At 36.4% G+C, this 24,402-nt stretch overlaps 1 protein-coding gene across 8 annotated transcripts in view; it reads right to left on the reverse strand.

The window, feature by feature from the left end:
• Positions 1-6,962: 6,962 nt before the first annotated feature.
• CAPS2 (calcyphosine 2) overlaps positions 6,963-24,402 on the reverse strand; it is a 29,782-nt gene continuing 12,342 nt past the window's right edge. For 7 of the 8 annotated variants that reach the window (XM_015629150.2, XM_015629149.2, XM_015629147.2 and 4 more), the window contains 11 exons: positions 21,367-21,434; positions 18,915-19,034; positions 17,724-17,798; positions 16,080-16,175; positions 15,881-15,992; positions 14,529-14,644; positions 12,369-12,445; positions 10,622-10,776; positions 9,951-10,070; positions 8,815-8,911; positions 6,963-8,221 (listed from right to left, as the gene is read on the reverse strand). In XM_015629150.2, coding sequence (XP_015484636.1) covers positions 8,046-8,221; positions 8,815-8,911; positions 9,951-10,070; positions 10,622-10,776; positions 12,369-12,445; positions 14,529-14,644; positions 15,881-15,992; positions 16,080-16,175; positions 17,724-17,798; positions 18,915-19,034; positions 21,367-21,434 — 1,212 coding nt within the window. In that variant the 3' untranslated portion in view covers positions 6,963-8,045. The remainder of the gene's footprint in view (positions 8,222-8,814; positions 8,912-9,950; positions 10,071-10,621; positions 10,777-12,368; positions 12,446-14,528; positions 14,645-15,880; positions 15,993-16,079; positions 16,176-17,723; positions 17,799-18,914; positions 19,035-21,366; positions 21,435-24,402) is intronic. The other variant, XM_015629152.2, reaches the window with a different exon arrangement.

Below are 24,402 nucleotides of genomic sequence, written 5' to 3' on the forward strand. Positions count from 1 at the left end.
CTGTCTTGGCAGCAGGACAATCAGCTTCATGGTATGAAGTGGACATAAGGCATTTCCAGAAGCACAGATATAACTCCAGCCTCCATTTACATTTTATTAGATCACTAAACTGATACTTACTATGCCAGTTCTTGTTTGATGCTTCTGAACACTTTTTATCAAGATAGATACTAGAAACCATCAATTAAAACTCAGTCTAAACTATCAGGACGTTGTCCTCATTCTGGTTTGATTTTTTTAGGCATCAAAACCATCTTTTTCCACCTTTAAATTGCTCACAGATATGATGAGTTAAGAATTCATAGCCTACATTCATGCTGTTTTCAAATAGTCTCTACAGCCCAAGAGTAAAATTCAATCTAACAAATTATCAAAAAGACTGTCTTTGAAGTTGAAATGCAAAGGAAGAGTTTGTAGTCCATGTTTATTTGGAACTAAAACAGCTGCAGTTTTAGTACTCTTTTCATTTTAGTGAGAAAAAAATGCAATTAAACCAAAAAGAATACTATAAAGTTAGTAACTGTGACATAATCCTGACTGGCGACTAAAGCAACCTTGTAGACTGCTCTTTTGGGGTGAGAGGCAGTTCATGGGTTTATGTATTTTTTATGGTAGTAGCTTTACAGGGGAGGAGGAGGAAGGCACTGCAAACATTAATACAGTAGCAAGTTGACAAGGGAGCCAAAGAAAAATCACCTGGAAACAGCAGTCCTCTCTGTTTACTGATAACACATTTCACTTCACCAGGTTAGAGGCAGCCTAACTTAAGGAAAAGAGGAAAAGAGAGGAGCAGGAACTAATAGACATCCCCATCCTGAACACTGTTGTAGAGAAGCTAGCTTTGGCTTGTCTTACCTGTATTCCAATGCAATAGGGAGTACTACACACCTCAAAGTCTAATAAAGATATTTTCACCTGACAGAAGGATTTTCCATATATTCCATTTCCATATGGTACAGAAAATAAGCAATGGTTAAATACCTGCATACAGTCATATTACATTTATTAAATGGGTATTAAATATGACTATTTACATACAGTGGCTGACAAAAGCTGCTGTTAAACACCTTACATTTTGGATCAGCTTCCCTTTACTCCTGCTCTTAAAAAATTAAAAATTTTCAGTTCTTTTTTATTTTCCATTAAAGTTTCCATGTTTATGCTGTGGAGTTCACTAACATAAAGCAAAACTGGGATGGAGAAATAATACTTCTAGTTAGGTAAAGCTGATGCAAACCTGTTAGGAGCCTGAAAAAAGCGTAAGCACAAAGCTCCCACAAAACTGAGACACTACTCCAGATTTTCCAGCAGGAACATCTCCCCATATCTCAAAGCATGGTAGAACTTCACCGTTTCACTTCAACTGAAATGATACAAGAAAAATCACTTATTGAGAAGAAACTTTGTAAGCTAAAATCACAATGTCAGCAAGACTTAATAACATCAGGTTGTGAAAGGAAAGAGAGAGGGAGGAAAGACATCTGATATAAAAGTAAGCTCTATAATGCAAGTGCCTCACTGGCAAGACCTTAACCAGAGCACTGCATCTCATGTAGAACATTGAATTCAACACAAGGAAAAGGCCAGTTGGCACTGATGGGAGAAAATTGAGAGTGGTCTTCAATCTGTCCAGTTAATGCAATTTTCCTAAACAGCTACATTTAGGAATTAATATGCAATATTTAGCAGACTTCAGATCAAAGGGGATGTAATAATAGTTTTCAAAGCTGTTACATAAGGGAAGGATGGGATAGCAGAAACAGTAATCAGCTTAAACCATAGCAAGAAATATTCAGGTCAATCTGCGAGCAACTTGTAACAGCAATAGAACAGATTACCTGAGAATGTGGTGGAGTCTCCATAACAAATAAGAAAGCAGCACAACTGGGATTTTTTTTCCAGATAATACAGAATAATGGAGTAGACAACCTTGTAAATTCTCTTCCAGACAGATTTCTTCTGACTTTATGTGAAGGAATGGTATTATAATATAATATAATAAATATTAAAGACTAGGAATGCCATTGCAGCTACTGTTTTCTTTTATCAGCCCTGTCTCCTATCCTTTTCCCCAGAGACTTTTCTTGCTGGATGTTAGTTCATATTTTGATTTATTTCTGAACATATTTTAGTATTATGGCAGTTACTGAAGAAGCTCATTTCCAAGAAGGATGCTCCCAAAAGAAAAGTTTGGAGGCATACCAAGCTAAACTGGAAAGAGAACTTAGAAATCACATAGTCTCAAACAAGGGGCAAAGTATCAAAAAATAAACACAAAGAATATGTAAAGTTAATTATCTGGCACTAACAACTGATTCACTTCTCACTGCTGAATTTTTGGAGTGCCTATTTCCTGTGGTTACTTGGGTCTATGCAACAATAATATCTAGAACAGATATCTCTCAAAAGCATATTAAACCTGTAAAAAGCAGAATATTATATTTTGGTTTAAACTGTATTGCTACATCAGACACTTCCAAAATGATTTTTCTAAGAGAAAAATAAAAGCACTGGTTTGACTTCTGTTGCCGTTTCCTTTGGTCATGAAACATTGAGAACAGAGAAGAATTCAAGAATGTCTAGAGGATGAAAACAACTGCAGTATTCACAACTGAAGCCTGCAGTTAATCACTGCATCTGCAAGGCAAATGCTATTGTCAAAAGAAATTACTTCAGGGGAATAATTTTACCACTGTGAGTGCAGGATTTAATTCATGCCAAGACAAATCATAGGATCCCAGAATTAGACACAGGAGTGATTAAGTGCTCACTTACTCAACACAAGTTGTAAGAAAAAAAGGAATATTGCTTTAACATAAATCTCTGAAGCTGTCATTTTAGCTTGATATTGATATTAACCCGTGCTTTGCTGCAGCAGAATGGGGTTTACTATAGCAGAATGGGTGTGAAGTATCCAGCAGTGTAAAGCAGTTATCATCCATTCTGACAGTGGCAGAAAATGTTGATACTGAAGCTTCTGTGCACATATCCAATTAATTCCATCCAAAATGTAGCACATGAGAGAGGAGGAAAAAAAATACCCAGAAAAGAGGTAGTCAGATACCATATCTCCCAGGTAAATACAACAGATGCTCTATTAAACATTAAGAAACCTTTGGTAAACAGGTCTAGTTTTTTTTTTTTTCTCAAAGGTATTTTTTTATCAGCTTTAGGCCTCAGGTTCCTCACAGTCAAAAAGGGACACCACAAAAGTACAGGAGTCACAAAATACAAATATTTCGTAAGGTCATCATGCAAGCAATGCAAGTCTTCCCACATTTCTTTCCTAAGAACCTTCCAATCTGGTTAACATTTTGAAATGTCCCCTGCAGAACAAATAACCTAAGTAGACCCCTTGCATCACTGGAGATGTCTGATGCTTACAACAGAGTAGTTCTGACTCAACTTCTCAAAGACAAGATGGTTAACAACATGAAAAACAAGACTGAACTATCTCAGTCTGAATTGCTAAGTATGAAGAAGGAGGATAAACTTTAGAGTAATATCAAGGAAAAAAAGCATGTGGTTTTCTACTTTCTTCTTTTTCACCACAGAAACTAACCTGTTTTCTTCAACACATCAGAAATCAGTTCTAGGCTTTTTTACTGTGTAGAGATAGCATGCTCCAAACCAAACAAAAAATAAAACTAAAAAAACCCCACAAAAAACACACACACAAAAAACTCCCTCACACAATAAAAAACCAAAATGCACAAACTAAAATAACCCAACCAACAAATTAAATATCCAATGCCCATAAAAACAAAAACTCAAAACTCCTAAAGTAAACAGCATATCCCTACAAACACACTGTGGTAGATACATTTTTAATGTTTTTGTTGTTCTGGCCACAAAGATGCACAAAATTTGATCACCTGGCAGTAACTTATGGAGGAGAAATTAGTTTTTGAGTGTGAATCAGTAGAAATGCCTCCTCTCAGCAACAAAGCCACCCCTGGTGAGGATGCTGTATTTCTATTAGCAGACAAAGGTTTCCTCTGTGTGCCTGTGCTGCGATTTTTCAAAGCGCTCTTAAACATTCCAGGTTACAGTGTCAGTGCATATTCATTTCATGAAGTAGTTACAGACCTTAAGAAAAGGAGTTAAATCACTTAACTAATTTCTGCATATCTTCTGGGAGCCTGCACATCTAATAGGACAAAATACATTCACACCATAATGCACTGCTGATGTTCTCAATTGCAGCAAATTGCTAGAAGTTTCTAGCAGAAGTGTAAATCATGGTGGCATGAAGACAACTGGTTTATTAAGCAGTGAGTTTCAGTGAAGATTCTTCTTTGAGAACCCCACTTTAACTAAGAACCCCACTCTAACTTGGGAAACATGGGCAATTCTTAAGAAGATAGCAAATGCAGAAAGTTTTGTTTGAAACACATTTAAAGGCAGTAAACCCAGTAGACATTTCCAGATGATTTTAAGGCTACAAAGCATTGATTAAAGAAAAGGATTCAGGTTCATTAAATGTTCACAAGTAAATAAGAGCAAGTCAGAGCACAATTAATCAGGCCATTGAGACAACTCTTAATGAAAAAACAGATACCGCAGACCTTGGTTTGAATAGTTACTATGTTTTTCTACTCATGGTAAGCATGGCAGGCAAACCTTTTGAATTTGGTTTGAATTCTTTGCCACCATCTGAAGTTTAGACAATGAGAAACTGGGGGCAGATAAAAGTGACTTTTGTGAATACCATTAAAAATTCACCATAGACATCACATCTGATGAGACAACAACTGATCACAGAATCAGTAAGGTTGGAAAAGACCTTCAAGATCACAGAGTCCAACCTTTGACCAAAAACCACCATGCTCATTTCTTGAACTCTTTCAGGAATGGTTACTCCACCACCTCTCTGGGTAGCCTGTTCCAATGCTTAATCACTCTTTTGGTGAAATTCTTTTCCTGATGTCCAATCTTAACTTCCTCTTATTGCAACTTGAGGCCATTTTCTCTTGTCCTGTTGCTGGTGATCTCGTAGAAGAGGCCAACCCCCACCTGGCTACACCCTCCTTTCCTCCTTTCAGGTGGTTATAGAGAAGCAATAAGGTCTCTTCTGAGACTCCTCTTCTCTGCACTAAACAACGCCAGCTCCCTCAGCTGCCCCTCATATGACTTACTCCTTAGGACCCTTCACCAGCACTGTTGCTCGTCTCTGGACATGCTCCAGCACCTCAATGTCCTTCTTGCAGTGAGGCCCCCAAAACTGGTGAGGTGTGCCCTCACCAGTGCCCAGTACAGGGGGACAATCCCTGCCCTGCTCCTGCTGGCCACACCATTGCTGATCCAGGCCAGGAGGCCACTGGCCTTCTTGGCCACCTGGGCACACATTGGCTCATGTTTGGTTGCTGTCACCAGCACCCCCAGGTCCTTTTCTACCAGGCCACTTTCCAGACACTGTGTCCCCAGCCTATAGTGCTGCTTGGGGTTGTTGTGGCCCAGTGCAGGACCTGGCATGTGGCCTTGTTGTCCCAGTGTAGGACCTCATACAATTGGCCTCAGCCTATTGATCCAGCCCAGATCCCTCTGCTGAGCCTTCCTACCCTCTCACACAGTCTGCAAACTTACCAAGGGGATACTTGATTCTCTCCTACAGATCATCAATAAAGGTATTAAACAGAACTATCCCCACTACTGAGCCCTGGGGAAAACCACCAGTGACCAGTCACCTGCTGGATGTATCTCCATTCACCACCACCCTCTTGGACCAGCCATCCAGCCAGTTTTTTACCCAGCAAACTGTGCACCTGGCCGAGCCAGGAGCAGCAAGTTTCTCCAGAACACTGTGGGAAATGCTGTCAAAGACTTTATTGAAGCTCAAAGCTCCCAAAGCCTTTCCCTCATACACAAGGTAGGTCACTTGATCATAAAAGGAGATTGAGTTGGTCAAGCAGGACCTGTGTAAATGACCTTGTAGTTAATAGAAATTATACAAATAGCAGATTTCACGTAATTACCACAGTGCTGCTTTCATTTTCTGGAAAATTTTGACCTTTAGAATTTATCTTAGATTATCCTTTTAGGGATCTATCTTCAGATAAAAAAAAAAAAAAAAATGCAGGACTACCAAAGCTATGTTCTTTTAACAGCACCTCATTTCCATGATAACGAAATAAATTTGTGGTAGATATGAGCTATACAGCTTCTTCTGACAAGCAGCCCCACTTAGTATACATCTATTTGTCTTGAATTTTTCCAATCCATAGGAAAATGTGAAACAATTTTCCTAAAAGCTTCACAATAAAATTAAACATTGCATAAAGAAATATGTCAATACCTCATTTCAGAATCACTTTCATTCATTAAATTGAGCTACAGTTTTATCTGTTGGTACAATTCTCGTAAGTGAAAAAGTCTAAATAGAGCACATGATTTCTTTAAAAAACCAACAAAAATGTGACTTGGTATTTTTGCAGCTATTTGAATGGACAAGTTAATGAGCAGATGACTCTGCTACCACCTAAAGCTTCCCTTCTCAGAACTACCTGCCATTCTCAGAATCAACAGTTCCAAGAACACTAATTAAAAAAAACCTTTCCAGTGAGAGAAATTCCAGCAGGAATGGGGAACAAGAAAATCATAATGAGTCAGAATTCTTGCTCAGAATATGAATTGACAAAATCTGCCTTTGCCTATAAAAACACATACAGACTTTTACAGCTCCAACAGAACCCCCCAAAATCCCTCATTTGATGATTTAGAGTAGAACCTCCAGTACTTGTTACATCTGAGGCCAGGTCAAACAATCCAGACATAAAAACACACAAGTGATTAGAACAAGGAAATACTATATCTAGACTATGCTAGTCAGGCACAGGGGACCAAAGTCTCTCATTTCAGCATCCATCCCAGCACTACCCTTTAATTCCTATGAAACACAAATTCTGTCTCAGAGGAAGATTCTTTTAACCACAGACTATAAATTCAAAACCTGGCAGACAAGCTTAGAGGAAAGTTATAAATTTTAATTGCATAGGCTCAACATACAGTTAATTTCAGTGACAGGTCTATGAAAACCAAAGTCTTTCTCTCATTAACTATATATTTTTATTTCTTAACACAAAGAATTTTACAGAATTAGCAAGATGTATTACACTGAGAATTGTACCTGTCAGAACATCTGAAATAGCAAAGAGTATTTTAATATATGATTTAATTTTTGTGATGGCAGAGGTGGTTTTTTTGGGCTTTTTTAAAAATACTTTTCTCTTTTATACTTTCAGAGTAGATAGAAAATGCTATATATCAATTTGACAAAATATTTAATTGCTATGTTTTAGTTTAAAAATCCCAGCAATATAAAGAAAACAGATATTTAAATATAAATTATTTGTTTCGAAAACCACTTAGCAAAATACAGGAAAGGAAGATAAGCATTACAAAACACATGTGTGATTACTAAAACCTTTGAGATTCAATGCTCAGCTGACCAAAATGACAAAGCAAGATCAGTCAAGACAGTGCACAGGCCAAGGGGCTAATGCTGTGAACATCTCTGCACTTTCAGTACAGTAGACATCCTCAAATTGGAAAAGGATGACCTGCTCTCTTTCAAGCTAAGTACCTGCATAAGAAAAAATAAGTGAGACAAAGAATGCTATAAGAAAATTTCTGAAGAAAAGCTACAATTCATATTTATGCAGTCAAATCTGAAGCTTTTCACAATGCATCATAAAACAAAATTTTCTCTTGCACATACCCCTTCAGGCATTTCAGTATTCTAATTCCCTTATTTTAAAATAGGACACTTTATTTTAATATTAAAAAATATGGCTTTTGGTATGGGAAACAGCCTTAATAATTTCCAGTGAAAAGTCATGAACAGTATTTTTATTAGAAGAGTGGCTACCATAACTCAACAGACACTCCATGAAATTTGCCACATATTATTCTGAAAGCATTTAAAGTTTTCTGTCACTGAAATCAGTTTAAGACACTAATTATAAAGCATATCAAGACTTAATCCTCTCTTATTCAGCCATTCCTTGTTTAGAAAAGTCCCTTCTTCTTTTTTGTCATCTTCCACTCTAAATTCCCCATGAATTCCTTAAGATGTTAACAAAGTCATCATCATCCACAATTCCAAAACTTAATCCTTCATAGTAATCTTCAAACTCAGAATAGGACACTTCATTGGGGTTGCTGCAGGACTCTCCTAATGCTTCTAGAAATGAAGATTTCATTTCTTCTTCTGCAGTTTTGCCTATAAAAGTATATTTTTCTATTAAATACATTTTAAAGAAGAGTGAATATGTAGCATTTAATATACTTAAGGCAAGAAAGTTTCAAATTTTAGCTTGCAAATACTTTTTTCATGCACAAATTCAATATTCTGATTTCAGAATTAATTTCTACCACCTGTAGAAATTACCTTACTTTAATAGCATGATAGAATTAAGTATCAACAGAAAACATGGGGTTAACCAGTTGCAATGAATTATGAGATCAGGAAATTTTTTTTTCTTCAAATGGTTGCAAGAGCTGCATAATGCATTTGTAAACTAAAATTCTGAAGTTATCTTGTAAGAAAGCATGTTTACTGTAATAAAACTTGAAAATTCTGGGAAAACTTTAAGGTGGAAAAAGGTGTTTGAAAAGTGTTCTGCAATTTACATCTGTGTCCTAGAGATTTTATAAAGATAATACTCAGGATGATTTTGTAGCATTGAGAAGAAAAGTACAAAAAATATGGCATTACAGCATTGGAAAATAATCACATATTGTATTCCATACCCCCAAGTGACTTCATGTGTTTTTGATTTGATTTTGGTTTGTTTGTTTGTTCATGTGAATTACCTGTCAATACCACAGGATGTTTCTTTGCACAGTAACATTTTCTGACATCTATCATAGGCACACTCCCAGTTTTGTTGAAATCTAGTTTCATATAAGCCTATAGGGGGAAAAAAAGTTTCAAATAAGCATCTCAGGGTAAAAAAAGTGGAAAGATTAAAAGATCAAATACACTTAACTATCAAGGTACACACTTTTGGATTTTGTACAATGGATTATGTCAGTTTACCTATTTTATGTAAGGTACCAGATACCAGAAAAACATTCTAGATTATGAAGTTTAATGATTATTTTACCTCAACAATTTTCACATCAAATGTGTGTCCCCTGGTCAAAGAACAATAATTGTCTTCTCTCCCTAATTCCTATCTCATCCTTAGAATCAGAAGTTTAGCTGCTTTCCTTCTGCCTCCTCCAATTATTAAGATTCTGCATCATTCTGACAGAAGCCTCCTCACAGCCTCTCCAGCACTGCTAAGAGCAGCTTCATTTTCATTTGTTTACTCAAATACACAGGCTTGATACATAAGGCTAGGAGATTTGGATCCTCCATGATTGAAAGCATGAAAGTATATGCCATTTTTCTTGATTTTGATATCCACTTGCTACTCCTTTGGCTGGTTTGTGGGAAATACTGCAAACAGCTCCACATTATATTACAGACAAATAACAAGTTGCATTTCACACCTAACATGTCTCACAAATATGACTCTTACTGTAGGTCTCAAAGGAGACAAGTATTAATGCCTCCTATTTCAGACACTGCAGGAAGAAAGCCTACTCATGCAGATCTGCCAAAATTTGTCTAATTTTGCAAAACTAAGGAAACAGACTTTTGGAAGAGATCATCTAAAGGTGTCAGATGCTTTATACTCTGGACTGAACTGTAAGAACAGCACATATGCATGAAAACTCAAAATAATAAAGGAATTATTCCTAGAATTTAAAATGAAATATTTTAACAGTCCACTAATTTACCTTTCTGTTGTTAAACTGAACTGAAGCTTTAAGAAGTAAATTTCCAGGTACAGAACTTAAGAAAAATAATAACAAAACTCAACAACTAGAATATGATGAGTAACTAACTCCAAAGTTAGACCACATAATATTTACACTTAAATATCTGCAATAAAACTTACTTTTCTTACAAATGCTTTCCTATATTCATTCATTTCTCCAAAGATGGTATGGATGAATTCTCCATAGTCGACCTTATCACTCTTGCTATCATCAAGAATAAGCCATAAGGATTCAAAGTCCTGCAATTTAAAAATATTTTTCCAAAGTTCTTCACTATATCCTGAAATACGCCAATTGCTATAATGGAAAGTTACAGTATTCTCACAAAAACCCCCAAACCTTTAGATCCAAACTCACTAAAAGATTTGTAAAAATAATACATGTCATCAGTGGTCACTGATGACCATAATTCATGTTATTCACAGTTCTGATAGCTGTGAGCTACTTTTACAACAAAATATACAAAACAAAGAAAAATAACCTAAGTAAAGAGCATAAACTAAATTATCATTTTAAAGCCTACAGAGAAAAAATGGGTTGCAATCACACTTGCTTCTTCATGTCATGATGTGAAAAGATTGCATGTTTTTAAATATATTATTTTTTATTTTGAAGAACTTCACATAGAACTGAATGCAGAAATGCCAACATACTATAAGGGAAATTAAAAAACCACCAAAGGAAAACATGCACAACCCAGGCATTAAACTATAGATTTAAGCAAAGAAAAGCAGCAATTACATAAATTAAGAAAGATAATACCCATGTTTACAGTTTCAGCTAGACTCACCCCTTCAGGTATTTCCAAATGGAATACTTTTAGAGCTTCTTTCAAGGTTGCTTGAGAAAGAAAGCCATTTCTGTTCTTGTCTATTTGTCGGAAATACTTTCCTAAGCCTGTTATAACCCGAACTCCTCTTTTACTTAGTGATTCTCTGAATATACCTGAGGATTTTGAGAAATCAAGGATACAACATTTACCTGAAGTTGTCCACTTGCTATGGAGACAATATAGAAGTAAAGAACACCATGTCTACATATGATGGTGCTTGTTAGAAAGACATACCCGTGCATTGGGGCTCCCTTGTCTTTGACGAAAGAATGCCCGTCCAAAAGGAAACCATCAGTTATTTAACATTTGAGTGGAAGTCATATGAAGTATGTCTAACAAGCAGTATCTAACAAACTTTTTTCAAAGAGACTACATAAGGAAAAGAGAAATGGCTATTGCCCTCTATATGTTAAGACTGTAAAACTGCCTGCTTCCGTGAGAACGGATTACATGCCATGATTTACATACAAAGTAGCTTTGGAACAACTACTTCAGAACAATACAAAAATTCTATCATGAGACACAGAGTTGTTTCTTTCTTCTACAAACTTGTTAAGTGCAAGTAGAAACAAGAACAAAAATGACCAATTTGGCAAAATCATTCCCAAATTATACGCAATTTCTCTGGTAAGATTTATGAAAGTCTTCAACTAGCAATTGCACTTAGGGATGTCTGAGTTTCTCAGCTTTGTTAACAGAAGTCTCATGCTATTACCTTCAAATTAGTTGTATCTACAATTTTAAAGACAAATAGGGGCCAGGTGAAAGCAGGAAATTTTTTCCAGTGATGCTGAAACTCAGACATATGTTAAAAGGGGCCTTGAAGAATACACACACAGCATTCCTCCAGGGAACACCAGCAAACCTTAGATGTAGTCAGATAACTGAAAAGTCAGCTTGTGTCAGTTATGCAAGGGGAAAATGGAAGATTAAAAAATAACCCTAATAACCCTAATTATTATTCCAACAATTCTTTTGTAAAAGTCAATGTCCAAGCAGATTCTAGTGACCAAAGAGTGCCTACTTAAAGCAGGTTAATGACAGTAATCAGGGGATATTTTACAAGCTGTGAGCTGCTCAGATCAACCATTTTTATTGACAAGGTTACAAAAATAATACACAGCACTGTACAAATGTCTTTCCATAATCTTCACCAAAAAGCTATGCCTTTGTCCTAAAGACTGTAGATAGGAACATGGTAGAATTTATTTATATATTCCAGACTACACTGCACAATTATACTCAAAATTTTTAAAAAGCAAAATAATAGAGAATATCAAAATGCAACTTATCAGTGTATAGAAGCAATGGCCAAAAGAAGTATCTAGCACAAAATTGATGGAAGAAATGAGATGGTGTTTGTACACTTGGCCTAAAGCAAATTTAATGACAGTGTAACATAGCATCAGTGTTATTTTTTCAGGGATTAGGTCAACACAGAGATTAACATTTTATTCATTACATTCATAATTACTCTTTACATTCTGCACAATCTTTACCCAGACTGTTTATTTGAAGAGATAGGAGAAAGCTTTTATGAGTGATTTGTGCTGGTAACAGATTCTAATAATATTCTGATAAATATCTAACTTTCGTTTAATTTAATTTACACAAAATCTTCGTAACATCTCTATTGTTCATTGCATTGAGCTGTAAAGACAGAGATACAGGTATTAAAATTAAATGGGTTCTGGTAGATACAAACCTTGAATCTTCTTGAAAACTTTGCTGTCATCAACCACTTGCCTTGAACACTCTTCCTTGAGTTCCACAGAAGAAGCTCTAAAGAAGTCAAAATTAATACTGATTGGTGAAATTACATGTAATGTAACTATATTCAAAACAGGTGAAGTAAAAAATCCCAACATATTCAACTCTAATTCATATATGACCCTAATAAGCACAATATCCAATAGCTTGAGTTTGAGAGTGCCTTCACAAAAGTCCTTGCTGACTAGCTGCAGATATGCAGAAATTCTTTTCTAACAGTATTAACTGGCATTTCCTCTACTAATTCATTAACCATGGATAATTCTTCCCATGCATAAAATCTCAAGAAATTTAGTTCAATCTTAATCTCATACCACTGGAAGAGTTTGTTAAAGCAACCACATTTAATCACCAGCAGGAAAATAACATGAAATACTGTTCAAATCTGTCTTTAGAACACAAATAGCAAAGGTGTAGACCAAAAGTATATCTAGAAATTATGGTTAAATTTTGTGGGTTTATTTCTGCTAAGCTCCCTTCTGAGAAGGGCTTCCCACAAGTCTTCAACAGAAATTACTATAAAGGTTGTTAAAATTGCAGAAGAACCTACTGGAAGGAAAAAAAAATAAACCAAAAAAGTCTTACAATTATTTTAATCAGAATATTAAAAAAAAATGGAAAACTGCTTGCTCACCAGTGTTTTGCCATGACATACTCCTGCTTTCTGAGGCCAAAGACTTATCTCTCTGTTATCTAGTAGGACTCTTCATCTCCATTCTGGGTACCCCTCATTATGAAGTCCCTAAAAGCTTACCTACACCAGATCACCTAAACTGGAAAGTCAAGAAGCACCTGCAGAGGACAATGTACTCCCCTCTAGAACACATGTAAACCAAACGATTCATTGTTTGTGACAGAAGGGCATAGCTGCTCCTGGAACCTTCAGTAGACCTTTTGGACTGTAGCTGAACAGGATTTTCTGTCAGTAGAGTAATGAAGGTAAGAGGACTCAATTCAAGCATTTTGCACCAGAGAATAGAGAGCTCAATAACATCCTCATAGAGAAGAAAAAGATAGACTGAAATTTAGTCACTAATGAAAAGAATACAGAGGGAGTATAAAAAAGGAAATAATCTATTCCACACAGATAGCACAAAATCCAAAATTACAACGCATTGAGCAGGTCTTCTTTTTGGTTCTTCTATTCACAGATAACACTGGTTCAACTCCAAATTTCACAGGTATAAGATCAGCAACAAATGAAAGAAGAAGCTGTTTACTTGAATGATAGGTTTCTGAGATGTAAAATGTCTTACATAAACTATCTGAAATTAAACTATATTGTGTTTTATTTCACTGAAACTTTGCCAAGAGGGAACAATTAGCAGTAAGCATCATACAACTATACAGTTCTAGAACCAATTAAATTCGAATTTACTGTTCTATGCACTGTTAGCTTACTATGGCTCCTTTGCAAAGCTTTCAGTCTAAAGGGACTTTAAGTGAATATTACCATATCTGAGCTTCACATTACAAGCTTCATGTGTCTAAACACTTGCAGAAAGAAAATAATAGTCAAGTTCTGCTAACAAAGTAGTCCTAACATACTGAGCGTATTTAATTGAGATTAAAATTAGTCTTTTCCTAATCAGGAAGGGATCAAAGTATAAGATAAATGAGGAGAGGCTGGGAGAGCTGGAACTGTTTAGCCTGGAGAATAGAAGCCTTGAGTGATCTTACCCTCAAGTATATATAAATACCTGACAGGAATGAGTAAAGAAAACTGTGACAGGCTCTGCTCAGTGGTGCCTGTTGACAAGAGGCAATGGGCACAAACTGAAACACAGGAGGTATATGATTTGCATATAAAAACATGTGACCTTAAGCAAAGAAAATAGAACAGCTTCACATTTCAATTCTTACTTTAAAATTACTTCTTACCATTTGAGGAAGTTACAGAATTAGGCAAAATCCTCTAACATCTATTACTAATTTCTCTTATGAACAGCCTAAATATGGATTCTGTTTTTAGCAGTGTAAGTAATTATGTATTAGGAGCTTAATTTTTTTTATTTTTGCTTAAGGAAGGTAACGTAATTTGAAAAGTAGTTAGCAGTAGTAGTAGTAGTAGTAGTAGTTAGTAGTTAGTAGTTACTTTAGGTTATCCATAGCTGCTTCATCAATACTTATCACACGAAGGGTGAAGACGGGGTTCTGCTTAACACTTTCTGGAAGGTTATGATCAACACTTCGGAAAGTCAGATTGGCTCCCTGTTGATAAAGCACACAATGATTTAAAAATAGGTTGTGTGTTTTGTAAATAGAGGGGAAAGGGAAAGAAAGAAAAGCAGGAAACTAAAAGCAAAGAATGCTGAGAAGAATAAAAAAAATGCAGTAGCTCTGACTGTAATATCTGGACAGTCTTGGTTTATAAAGTCTCCAAAACTCATGAATTTGGGAGGAGACAGAGACACTGATATTGTGCAGGGGTCTCAAGCACTTGGACTTTGTGAGAGATCTGCATATCTTAATGTCAGCCCAGAAAGCAAGATTGCAGATATGGAGATTCACAGACACAGCATCATCCCAAAGAGTTACTGAACTCGATGCAGTGCACTTTCAGGATGACTTTATGATGAACCCTTACTCAGAACACATTTCCATCTGCAGGCTGCAAAAATACACATGACAATAAAATATTAAAATCCCAACAAGTAGCTTTATCTTCCATATCATAAACTCATCTATTTCATCTTTGAAATTCTTAGGTGGCTGTGTAAACAGTTAGGATAGGCAGATGATTAGACAAAACGCACTAAAAACAAATGTCGACTTCTTTTGCTTTCTACAATCACAGTTTTCCCTCTAAACTTCAGATTTGAAGGAAGAGCACGTGAAGAATTTGGTGAAAACAGCCTGTACTTGAAAACTTGCTCAAGTATTTATAAACCATGAACACTTCACCCACTACAGAAGTAGAGCAGTACAGAAGGTGCTATATGATTTTTAGTCAGTCATCAGATTAGCTGGTAGACAAAGTTTAACATTGTTTCATACACTTGCTCTAAACATCTGGTTGTTTACATTTCAAACTGTGGGCTAAAAACAATTAATCTGCAATTTCTTCATTTAATAAATATTTAATCATTGCTTCGAGTTTAAAATGCCAGCAGACCTTGCAAAGACTATTTACTTTTAACAAGTACTTTGGTCTACTTCCTCTTCAGGACTCCCCTTGCCGAGTGGATCATTTCGTCCAAAAAAGGTCCACACTGTCAGCAGTCTTGTGCCCTCTAGGGGGAAAACTGCAAGCTACAGCTTAATCTGAAACCTAAATTGGCTACTTCTAAAACGTGGGACAACAAAACAACCCAGACTTCTGAGAAGCTTTAATTCAAGGAGAAGACTTTTAGTCTTCTCAGACGAAAAGAAGTCTAGATCACAATTTATAACTCAAATATTCAAATATTGCCTCCAAAAAAAGATATTCAGCAGAAGAATACTTACAATGTAGAAGTCACTAAGATCATAAGATTTTCCCTTTCTTTGTCCACGCTGATGTTGATAAACTCCCTTCTGAATGAAAGGCAAGGCATTTGTCCTGTGAAATAATTCAAAACTAGTACTAAAACAATTAAATTTATTTAAGCTTCTTAGATACAGTGAAATGTTTTATAAAACCCTTTAAAAAAGTAATTACTCCTACCTGTTTTTTCCAAACTGACGATATTCATACACAGTAAGGGATTTGTCACATGCAAAAAAAAATCCAATCAACTCCCTACAAGCATCGTGACCATTTCTAGAAGGAAAATTGAAAAGCACCTTTATTTTTTTCATCAATATGAATCCAATTCAACCCAAAAATAAGTAACATTTATTTAGGAATCAGAATGGTTTGATTTGGAAGAGACCTTAAAGATCATCTAGTTCCAAAACCCCTGGTGTGGGCCAGGACACCTTTCACTAGACCCCTCTGCTCAGAGCTCCATCCAGATTGGCCTTGAATGCCTGCAGGAATGGGGTATCCACAGCTTCTCTGTGCAATCTGTTCCAGAGCCTCACCAGCCTCACAGTAAAGAATTTCTTCCTGTTATCTAATCCAAACCTGCCTGCTTTTAGTTTGAAGCCATTCCCCCTTGTCCTGTTACTACACACCCTTTAAAAAAGTCCCTCTCCATCTTTCCTGCAGCCTCCCTGTAGGGACTGGAAGGCTGCAAGAGGGTCTCCCTGGAGGCTTCCCTTTTCCTGACTGGACAATTCAACTCTCTCAACCTATCTTCATAAGACAGGTGCTCCATCCCTCTGATTATATTTGACTTTCCTGTGGATCACTCCAACAGGTCCTTCTCATGCTGGGGATCCCAGAGATGGACACAGCACTGCAGGTGGGGTCTGATGGGAGAGAGGAAGAACAGTAGAATCCTCTCTCTCGCCCTGCTGCCCACATTTCTTTTGGCACAGCCCAAGACATGGGTGGTTTCCTGGGCTCAAGCGCACACTGCCAGATCAAGTGTGCAAGAAGCACACTGCTTCTCATTGATCAGCACCCCCAAGTTCTTCTCCTCAAGCCTGCTCTCAGTATTCAATTTATTTCCAATGTTGAATGTAAAATTTATTTTTTTAAAGAGCTCTTTGACTTTTTTCTCTAACCCACCATGAAATTCAGCTTGTGCATTTGGTCACATATTTTAATTCAATATTCTATTCTCCATAATGCTAAAAACACCTCTCAAGGCTTCGTATTTTAGTATGCCAATATAATTTTCACTGATTAACTAAAGGATTACATACACCAGGACTACTGCATTCATTGAGGTATATGAAAGTATGTTGCTGAATACCCAGCTATGTCTAACAAGTATACAGCTCACAGCTGCAGAAAAGCATCACTTTCAAAACTGAAAAATATGTTTATGCTACCACTACTCAAATCAGAATAGTGTAAAGACATTCTAAAGTTTAATACATAAGGAGCTATGAACAAGTTGCAAAGCCATTACTACTTATAGCAGTTGCCACATCTTAGATAAGGCTAAAATAATTTTAATCGACTGAGATGCAACAGCTAAAAGCACTATTTTACACAGTCCCTGTGGTAACTGTCCTGAATAGAGCTATGGGTATGATGGTAACATAACATTGCTTACGGATCTTAACATTGTACAGTGGGACTGTAAAGCCACTATCCATTACTTATGTCAAAATTTTTAGTATACATGGACATCCACACGTACTTTTTTTCTTCAGCACAAGGAGCAGAAACGTTCAGTGCAATTAATGAGTTCAAGAGAGTAATCCTCATTCACAAATTCTGAGCACTGAAAAGCTTCACAAAATTTGTGATTACCTCGATATAATCCTACTATCAAAGCGTAGCTTGTTGGAAAGCATGTTCTCAGTTAGTCCTGATTTGGTCCTTACTCTGTGAAAATAATGCAGCATGTTAATGATACCTATATGCCCACAGATAAATGTTACATAAAACTCAACCATTTCCAAACAGCTGAAACCATGAAATACGGTATCCTTGGCAACTGGCTGAGGAGATGATCCTTTGTAGTTGAATTAGAAAGCAACTCAGAGCTGTAAAGTGCTCTGTTATTATATAACATGAGAGTACATTCACAGAGAACATAGATATGAATGGGAAATTCTGTTTACATACACTTATATAGAGAATTAACCTTTATCTCTACCACTCACCATACTTCCATGAACCAATGTGTTCTGTTGCAAAAATACCTAGGTTGGGGCTTTTGTACCCACCTAAATATTTTATATTGGCCCTGTAACTAGTTCCAGAAACGGAGATTTGTCTATGTTATGGTTGTAAGAAATTGAGACTGGTTTTGTTGCCTTTTTTCCTCTTTTTAAGAATACAAAGATGACATTTGATGAGAAAGACTTTAGAGCAGGATGTTAAAATGCCCAAAGCAGAAATGCTTGTCTGAATGTTGAGAAAAATTAACAGAACAAAACTCAAGACCTGCAGATTAATTTAATTTTATGTGTCACAGTGTTTCCTCAGGTTTTTTTAAGTCCTTGGAGCAACTAGTTCAATGCTGATAGTCCAGGAACGTCATTTAAATGCCAATAGGGTTAATTATTGCAGCAGAAATCAAAACATGCAAGAAAAGTATGATTATATTGTGAAGATCTACATTAGCATTTACAGATGCATATTTATGCAATTTATGCACCTAAGGATAGGAATCTCTAAAAGTGTACTGACAGGATTGCAAGCACCCAACCACTTGGAAAAGGCTGGCAAATCCTTGTAATGAATAATATCAATACAAGCTTAACAGTGTTCTCACAGGTTTTATAAATTCTATGGATCAAACATAATACACAGAGAATTCATATAAAAAGGTCCCTATTATCTCACTAGGCAATATCAAGCACAGGAAAGCTACAAAAAAGGCCTTGCATGAAGCTTGTGGATTCAAGCCAAAAACAGAACATCTGCAAAGGCAAACAGAATTCACAGAGCTAAACAAAAATATATACAGCAGAAAATTTATTTTTATAAACTTACTTGGTTTCATGGAGTGTCCTTTTTCTAAAACGTGTCGGTGCTATGCCAGCTCCCAGAAGTCCTTGAGCTTCCTTGCAAGCATCAGAACGTGTGGACTGCTCTGGATCACTTATGACAGCTCTGACCACAAAAAGCAAGGAGAAGCCCTCTGACTATTTGTATAGCTGAATTTCAGGTCTTATATATTTTAATGCAGGAAAGAAAATACCCAAGAATAAAACAGTAATACAATCTTGGAGTTATCCATTAAGCTTGCATAAATTTGTGGGCCTACTTTTTTGTTTGCTTTTACAAATTCTTAAATCTATTTCTTAAAATCAAACATATGCATTAATATTCTGGCAGTGCACTGCTACATAGCAATGTTGTATGCAGATACATATTATTTAAAGTATGCTTTATGTGTCTTTATATAAAATAAATCTTATTATTATGAAGGCTTGTGGGGTTTTTCATCATTTCCACTATTTCTGTAAATATTCCATCAGTGATGTTCTTTAACCACTGCTCCCTCCAGTATCAGTGATATCAGCTACTAGCACTGGCCAGTGACATCACCTCAGAACCATAGAACAGCCCAGGCTGGAAGGCAATATAAAGATCATCTAGCTCCAACCCCCATGCTGTGGGCAGGACACCTTTCACTGGACCAGGTTGCTCAGAGTCCCATTCAATGTGTCATTCAATAAAAACATTGGCACTTCCTTCCTCAAAGTGCTAACTACACAGCTGAGAGGATTTCAACGTTCCAACAAGCAGAAAAAAAATAGATGAACTGGGTTTTGAACATTTTGATATTCTCTGTATCAGTTCAACAAGTAAACAAAAGAAGAGACCCTTTAAAAATAAATGAGATGCTTGTTATGCTATTGAAATGGTTATTAGAAGGGAAATAATAATTTTGTATGGCTATTATAGTTTTCTAAACTTGCTCTCTGATCTATACAGATACATCTTTGTACACATCAGTTACACTGATTTAACTGCAAGATTTGCCTACTAAAAAAAATATTCAAAACACCTTTGTATTTCTTTAAATAGCTTTTTTTTCATGCAACAGTTTTGAACTAATCTTTTCTGATCAACATCCTGATATCTGATACCAATTTGTTTGGAAGTACAGGCAGAGTTATATTTGGAATATAAACAGAGAGATTTTTTAAATTAAAACTTGATGCAGCTGCAGCACTACTGAATATTGTTTTGACATTATCAACAGAAGGTTTCAGAGTAGAAGAAGGAATACATGCAAAAAATAAGGCAAAGCAGCAGAAGAAGGTTAAACACAGAATGGGCATCCATGATCCAAGATGCACAAAGCTGTTCATTTAATGCAACACCAGTAGTACTGAAACACTTCAACATAACCAGCATATTTTTAAGATCATCTCTGTAATAATCTTTAAAGGTATATGACACAGGCACAGCACTTATCTGAGAACCAGGGGTTTCTACCCTGTATAGTTCCATAATTTTAATCCTGCTAAATGAGGATTAAAATTGGAATTTAACATTGTGTTTCATGACAGTCTTATTTCCCTCAGGCAGCCTTCTTGTATTGTCAGCTTTTAAAGAGTGTAAAAGTGTTAATAGACTTTTAAACAATATAGGTCATTTAAACAGTCATTGTAACAGAAACAAAGTAAAACTAAAATGGTGAACTGCAACAACACTTCAGCCTCAAAATCCTAGGATTTGATGGGCTGGAACACCACTGCAGATGACTCCAGAGATTGTAAACTATGCACAGAATGCAAAATAATCTAGCCATACCCACAGATAATTTTTAGGAAGTGTAAAATAACATGAAACTATATTAAACAAGCTTGCATCTTATACTGTCATAACCAGACAGCTTGCATAAAGCCCTGAATTATTAAAGCATGCTTAAAATAGAGGGATCTTTCTGCACAGAAGTGATGCTTTCTTGAAGCTAAAGGGACAGCAATGAAGGCAGGAGATCTTACTGTACAACCTCAACTTATAATAGTGCCTTTTATTTTCTACATGCCCAGCACTGGTATAATAATTCTTTATGCCTGAAAGGTGCTGTGTCAGTATTAATTAAGAATTAATAAATAGTACTAAAGCTAAGATTTTTAGAAAGGACAATAAATATTGAGGATGTGTAATTTATAACATCAGGCATCCATATATTTTCTTGAGGTGCAAGAGGGCTACTTTCAAGAGCTAGTGCTATTGTAAAGACATTAAAATATATTAAAGTATAAAATTAAAAATTATTTCCAGAAAAAAAAAAATAACATACACATGGCACTTTAAACTGATAGTTTAAATAGTATTAAAAAGACTTTCCATTTAAAGAATTTTTGCAAATAATACTATTACATTAGACTTCATAAGATGATCAAAACACCTCTTAAGCCAGCCACTAACAGATCTAAATTCTTCTGTAGGGAAAATTGAAATTTTACATTATAAATTCATTTACCTACATAATTGATCCACCATAACTTGTTCTACAACAGCCTGTTTTCTCCTCTCTGCAGCAACATCCTCCTGCAATGAAAAACTGGCTGAGAACAAATGAAATATATAACAATAGGCACTTCAAATAATAAGTTACCCTTTAAGACAGCATTTAGAGGTCACAAACTTACCCATGCCACAATTAATATTTTTTTACATTTTTAATAGGGTTAGGGTTCTATTTGCATAAAAAATAGACATATAATATTCTCTAGTACACACTCAATTTATCTATGCATATTAGTTGTAATAAATAGGAGACTTCTAGTATTTAGGTTGACAGGCTAAATCCTTATTTCTGTATTGTTTCCAATACATTTTGTAAGTACAATAGGAGACTGAGGAGACTCACATTGTTCCAGTTTTTATGGGTGACAGAGATTCCAACTAAGAGAATAAAACTTTACCTCCAGCAATTTTAGTCAAAAAAATTCTTTTAAGACTTAGTCTCAATTGCAAGAATTTTCTTTCCTGCATGCCACAATAATTTTCTGCTGAGACAGGTCAATCTGAAAAACCTTTCAGGAAATATCATCCTAAAGGGAAAAGGGGATTTAACATGATCTTATTATTATTTTTCTTAGAGTAACACTGAACCATAACCTTGTGCCTTTCACTGTAATGTGTGCAGGCACTGACCATAACCTGTTACACAGAGAGAAACCAAAGCAGGTTCCATCCAAAAGGGGATAGCCCAGGAGAATATGGAGGCCACCAGTAATAACCAAGCCTCAACACCTCTTTTTAACTTCCACATTTCTGAACTTTTTTACAAATTTAAATTTGTCTTTTATTAAAAAACAAATAATTTTATATATTAGAAAATAGAGATTATTGTTACTAAGGGGGTTTATGCTTATATTTTTTAGATATCCTGAAACTAACTAATTAAGATTTTTTTCTAATTGGTATTGTGTGTAAAGCAAATTCTAGAGAAATCCAGCCTTTGTGTGAATGAAGAAATGAAAAGTTTCCAGGTGCCTATAAAATAAAAATAATTTTAAAATAATAAATAACAAACAAACAAACAAATAAATTAGAGATGTTATGGGTAGAATTCACAATCTTCAAATAAATACTGACTGGCACTAGTGAATACAAAGAAAAACAAATCAAAAAAACCCAAATAACTAATGCAACACCAAACCAGCGGTTGGTTATTCCAAACTGATTTTAAGCCTTAGAAGATTTTGGAATTATAAGACAGAGGATTTTTCAGTTTGCTTTCATGTTTCATTTTTACACCTGTAAGAAATACACGGTGCTTTATTCTGAATTATTCATTCTTTACCCATTAACTGTTGCAACAGATTTATGAAAAAGAATGATGTAAAAGAGGACACAGTGACAGTATAGAGCAGTATTTGTTATAATATATTCCATGGACCCTGGCTTATAGATCCAGACCAGTTAGAATCTGATTTAGAAAAAATCTTACACCTTAAACTTCAACTGAATATTAGGTTACTGCATGTAATCTTTCATGAAACATCTTCCATTCTGCTCTTAGACAAAAGCTCTACTATGAAATTACAAAAATGTGGAGGGCCGAGGCAAACATTGAACTTGCAGCAGCTCTCAGTGATAAAAAAGTAGTAACTGCTGTTCTCTAAATATTCAGGGAAGCATTCAGGGAAAACCAACCTTCTTCAGAGGTTATATATGACATATATTGGCAGTGGACTCTTCTGTGAATCACAAAATCACAGAACAAACTGAACTGGAAGGGGCCTACAAAGAACATCAAGTCCAACTCCTAGCCCTGCACAGAACCATTCCTGAGTCACACCATGTGCCCAAGAGCATTGTCCAAACACTTCTTGAACTGTCAGGTTTGGTGCTGTGACCACTTCCCTGGGGAGCCTGTTCCAGTGCCCAGCCACACTCTGGGTGAAGAATCTTTTCTTGATATCCAGCCTAAACCTCCCCTGACACAACTTCAAGCCATTTCCTCAGGTCCTGTCACTGGTCACAAGAGTGAAGAGATTAGTACCTGTCGCTACTCTTCCCCGCATGAGGACGTTGAAGACCACACTGAGGTCACTCCTGAGTCTCCATCAAGCTGAACAGACCAAGACATCATTTGTTCCTCATACAGCTTCTCCTCAGGACCCTTCACCATCTTAGTTGCCCTCCTTTGGACGCTCTCCAGTATTTTAATATCTTTCTGATATTGTGGCACTCAAACCTGTCCCCAGCACTCGAGGAGAGGCTGCCCCAGCTCAGAGCAGAGCAGGACAATCCCCTCCCTTGCCCAGCTGGCCATGCTGTGCCTGATGTCCCCAGGACAGGGTTGACCCTCCTGGCTGCCAGGGCACTGCTGGCTCAGGCTCAACTTTCAGGTTCCAGGACCCCCAGGTCCTTTTCCCTGGCACTGCTCTCTGGCCTCTCATTCCCCAGTCTGTCTGTCCATCCAGGGCTGTCCTGTCCCAGGAGCAGAATCCATCACTTTTCAGTGTTCAACTTCATGTGTTTGGTGATTGCCCAGCCCTCTGGTGTGCCAAGGTCTCTGTGCAGGGCCCTCCTGCCTTCCAGGGAGTCAGCAGCTCCTCCCAGTTTTGTATTATCTGTGAATTTGCTCAGTATCCCAGTCCTGTGTCCAATTATTTATGAAGGTATTGAAGAGTACAGGGCCTAAAATGGAGCCCGGCAAAACCCCACTGGTGAACTTTCATCCCAAATTACAGAAAAATCAAGAGAAGTTCTACTTTAACATTTGACTTTTTGGTAATGATTACAGTAAAAGGACATATTAACATTGTGTATCCTTAAGCAAAATTTTCAAGTACCTTAAAATGAAATGCCAACAATTGAGGCAACATATACAAAATGGAATTAATACACAGGCAGTTACTACTGGCAGTTTTTTCCAGTATTCCAACACTATCAGAAGCTGGACCTAGGAGAGCCTGAGATGGTCCTCAAAAGAGAGAGTCAGCTGGTGCTAACCATGAGTGCTAACTCATAACAACAAAAGGGCTTCTAAAGGTCACAGTAA

This window comes from Parus major, chromosome 1A, assembly GCF_001522545.3.
Source record: "Parus major isolate Abel chromosome 1A, Parus_major1.1, whole genome shotgun sequence".
Lineage (NCBI taxonomy): Eukaryota > Metazoa > Chordata > Aves > Passeriformes > Paridae > Parus > Parus major.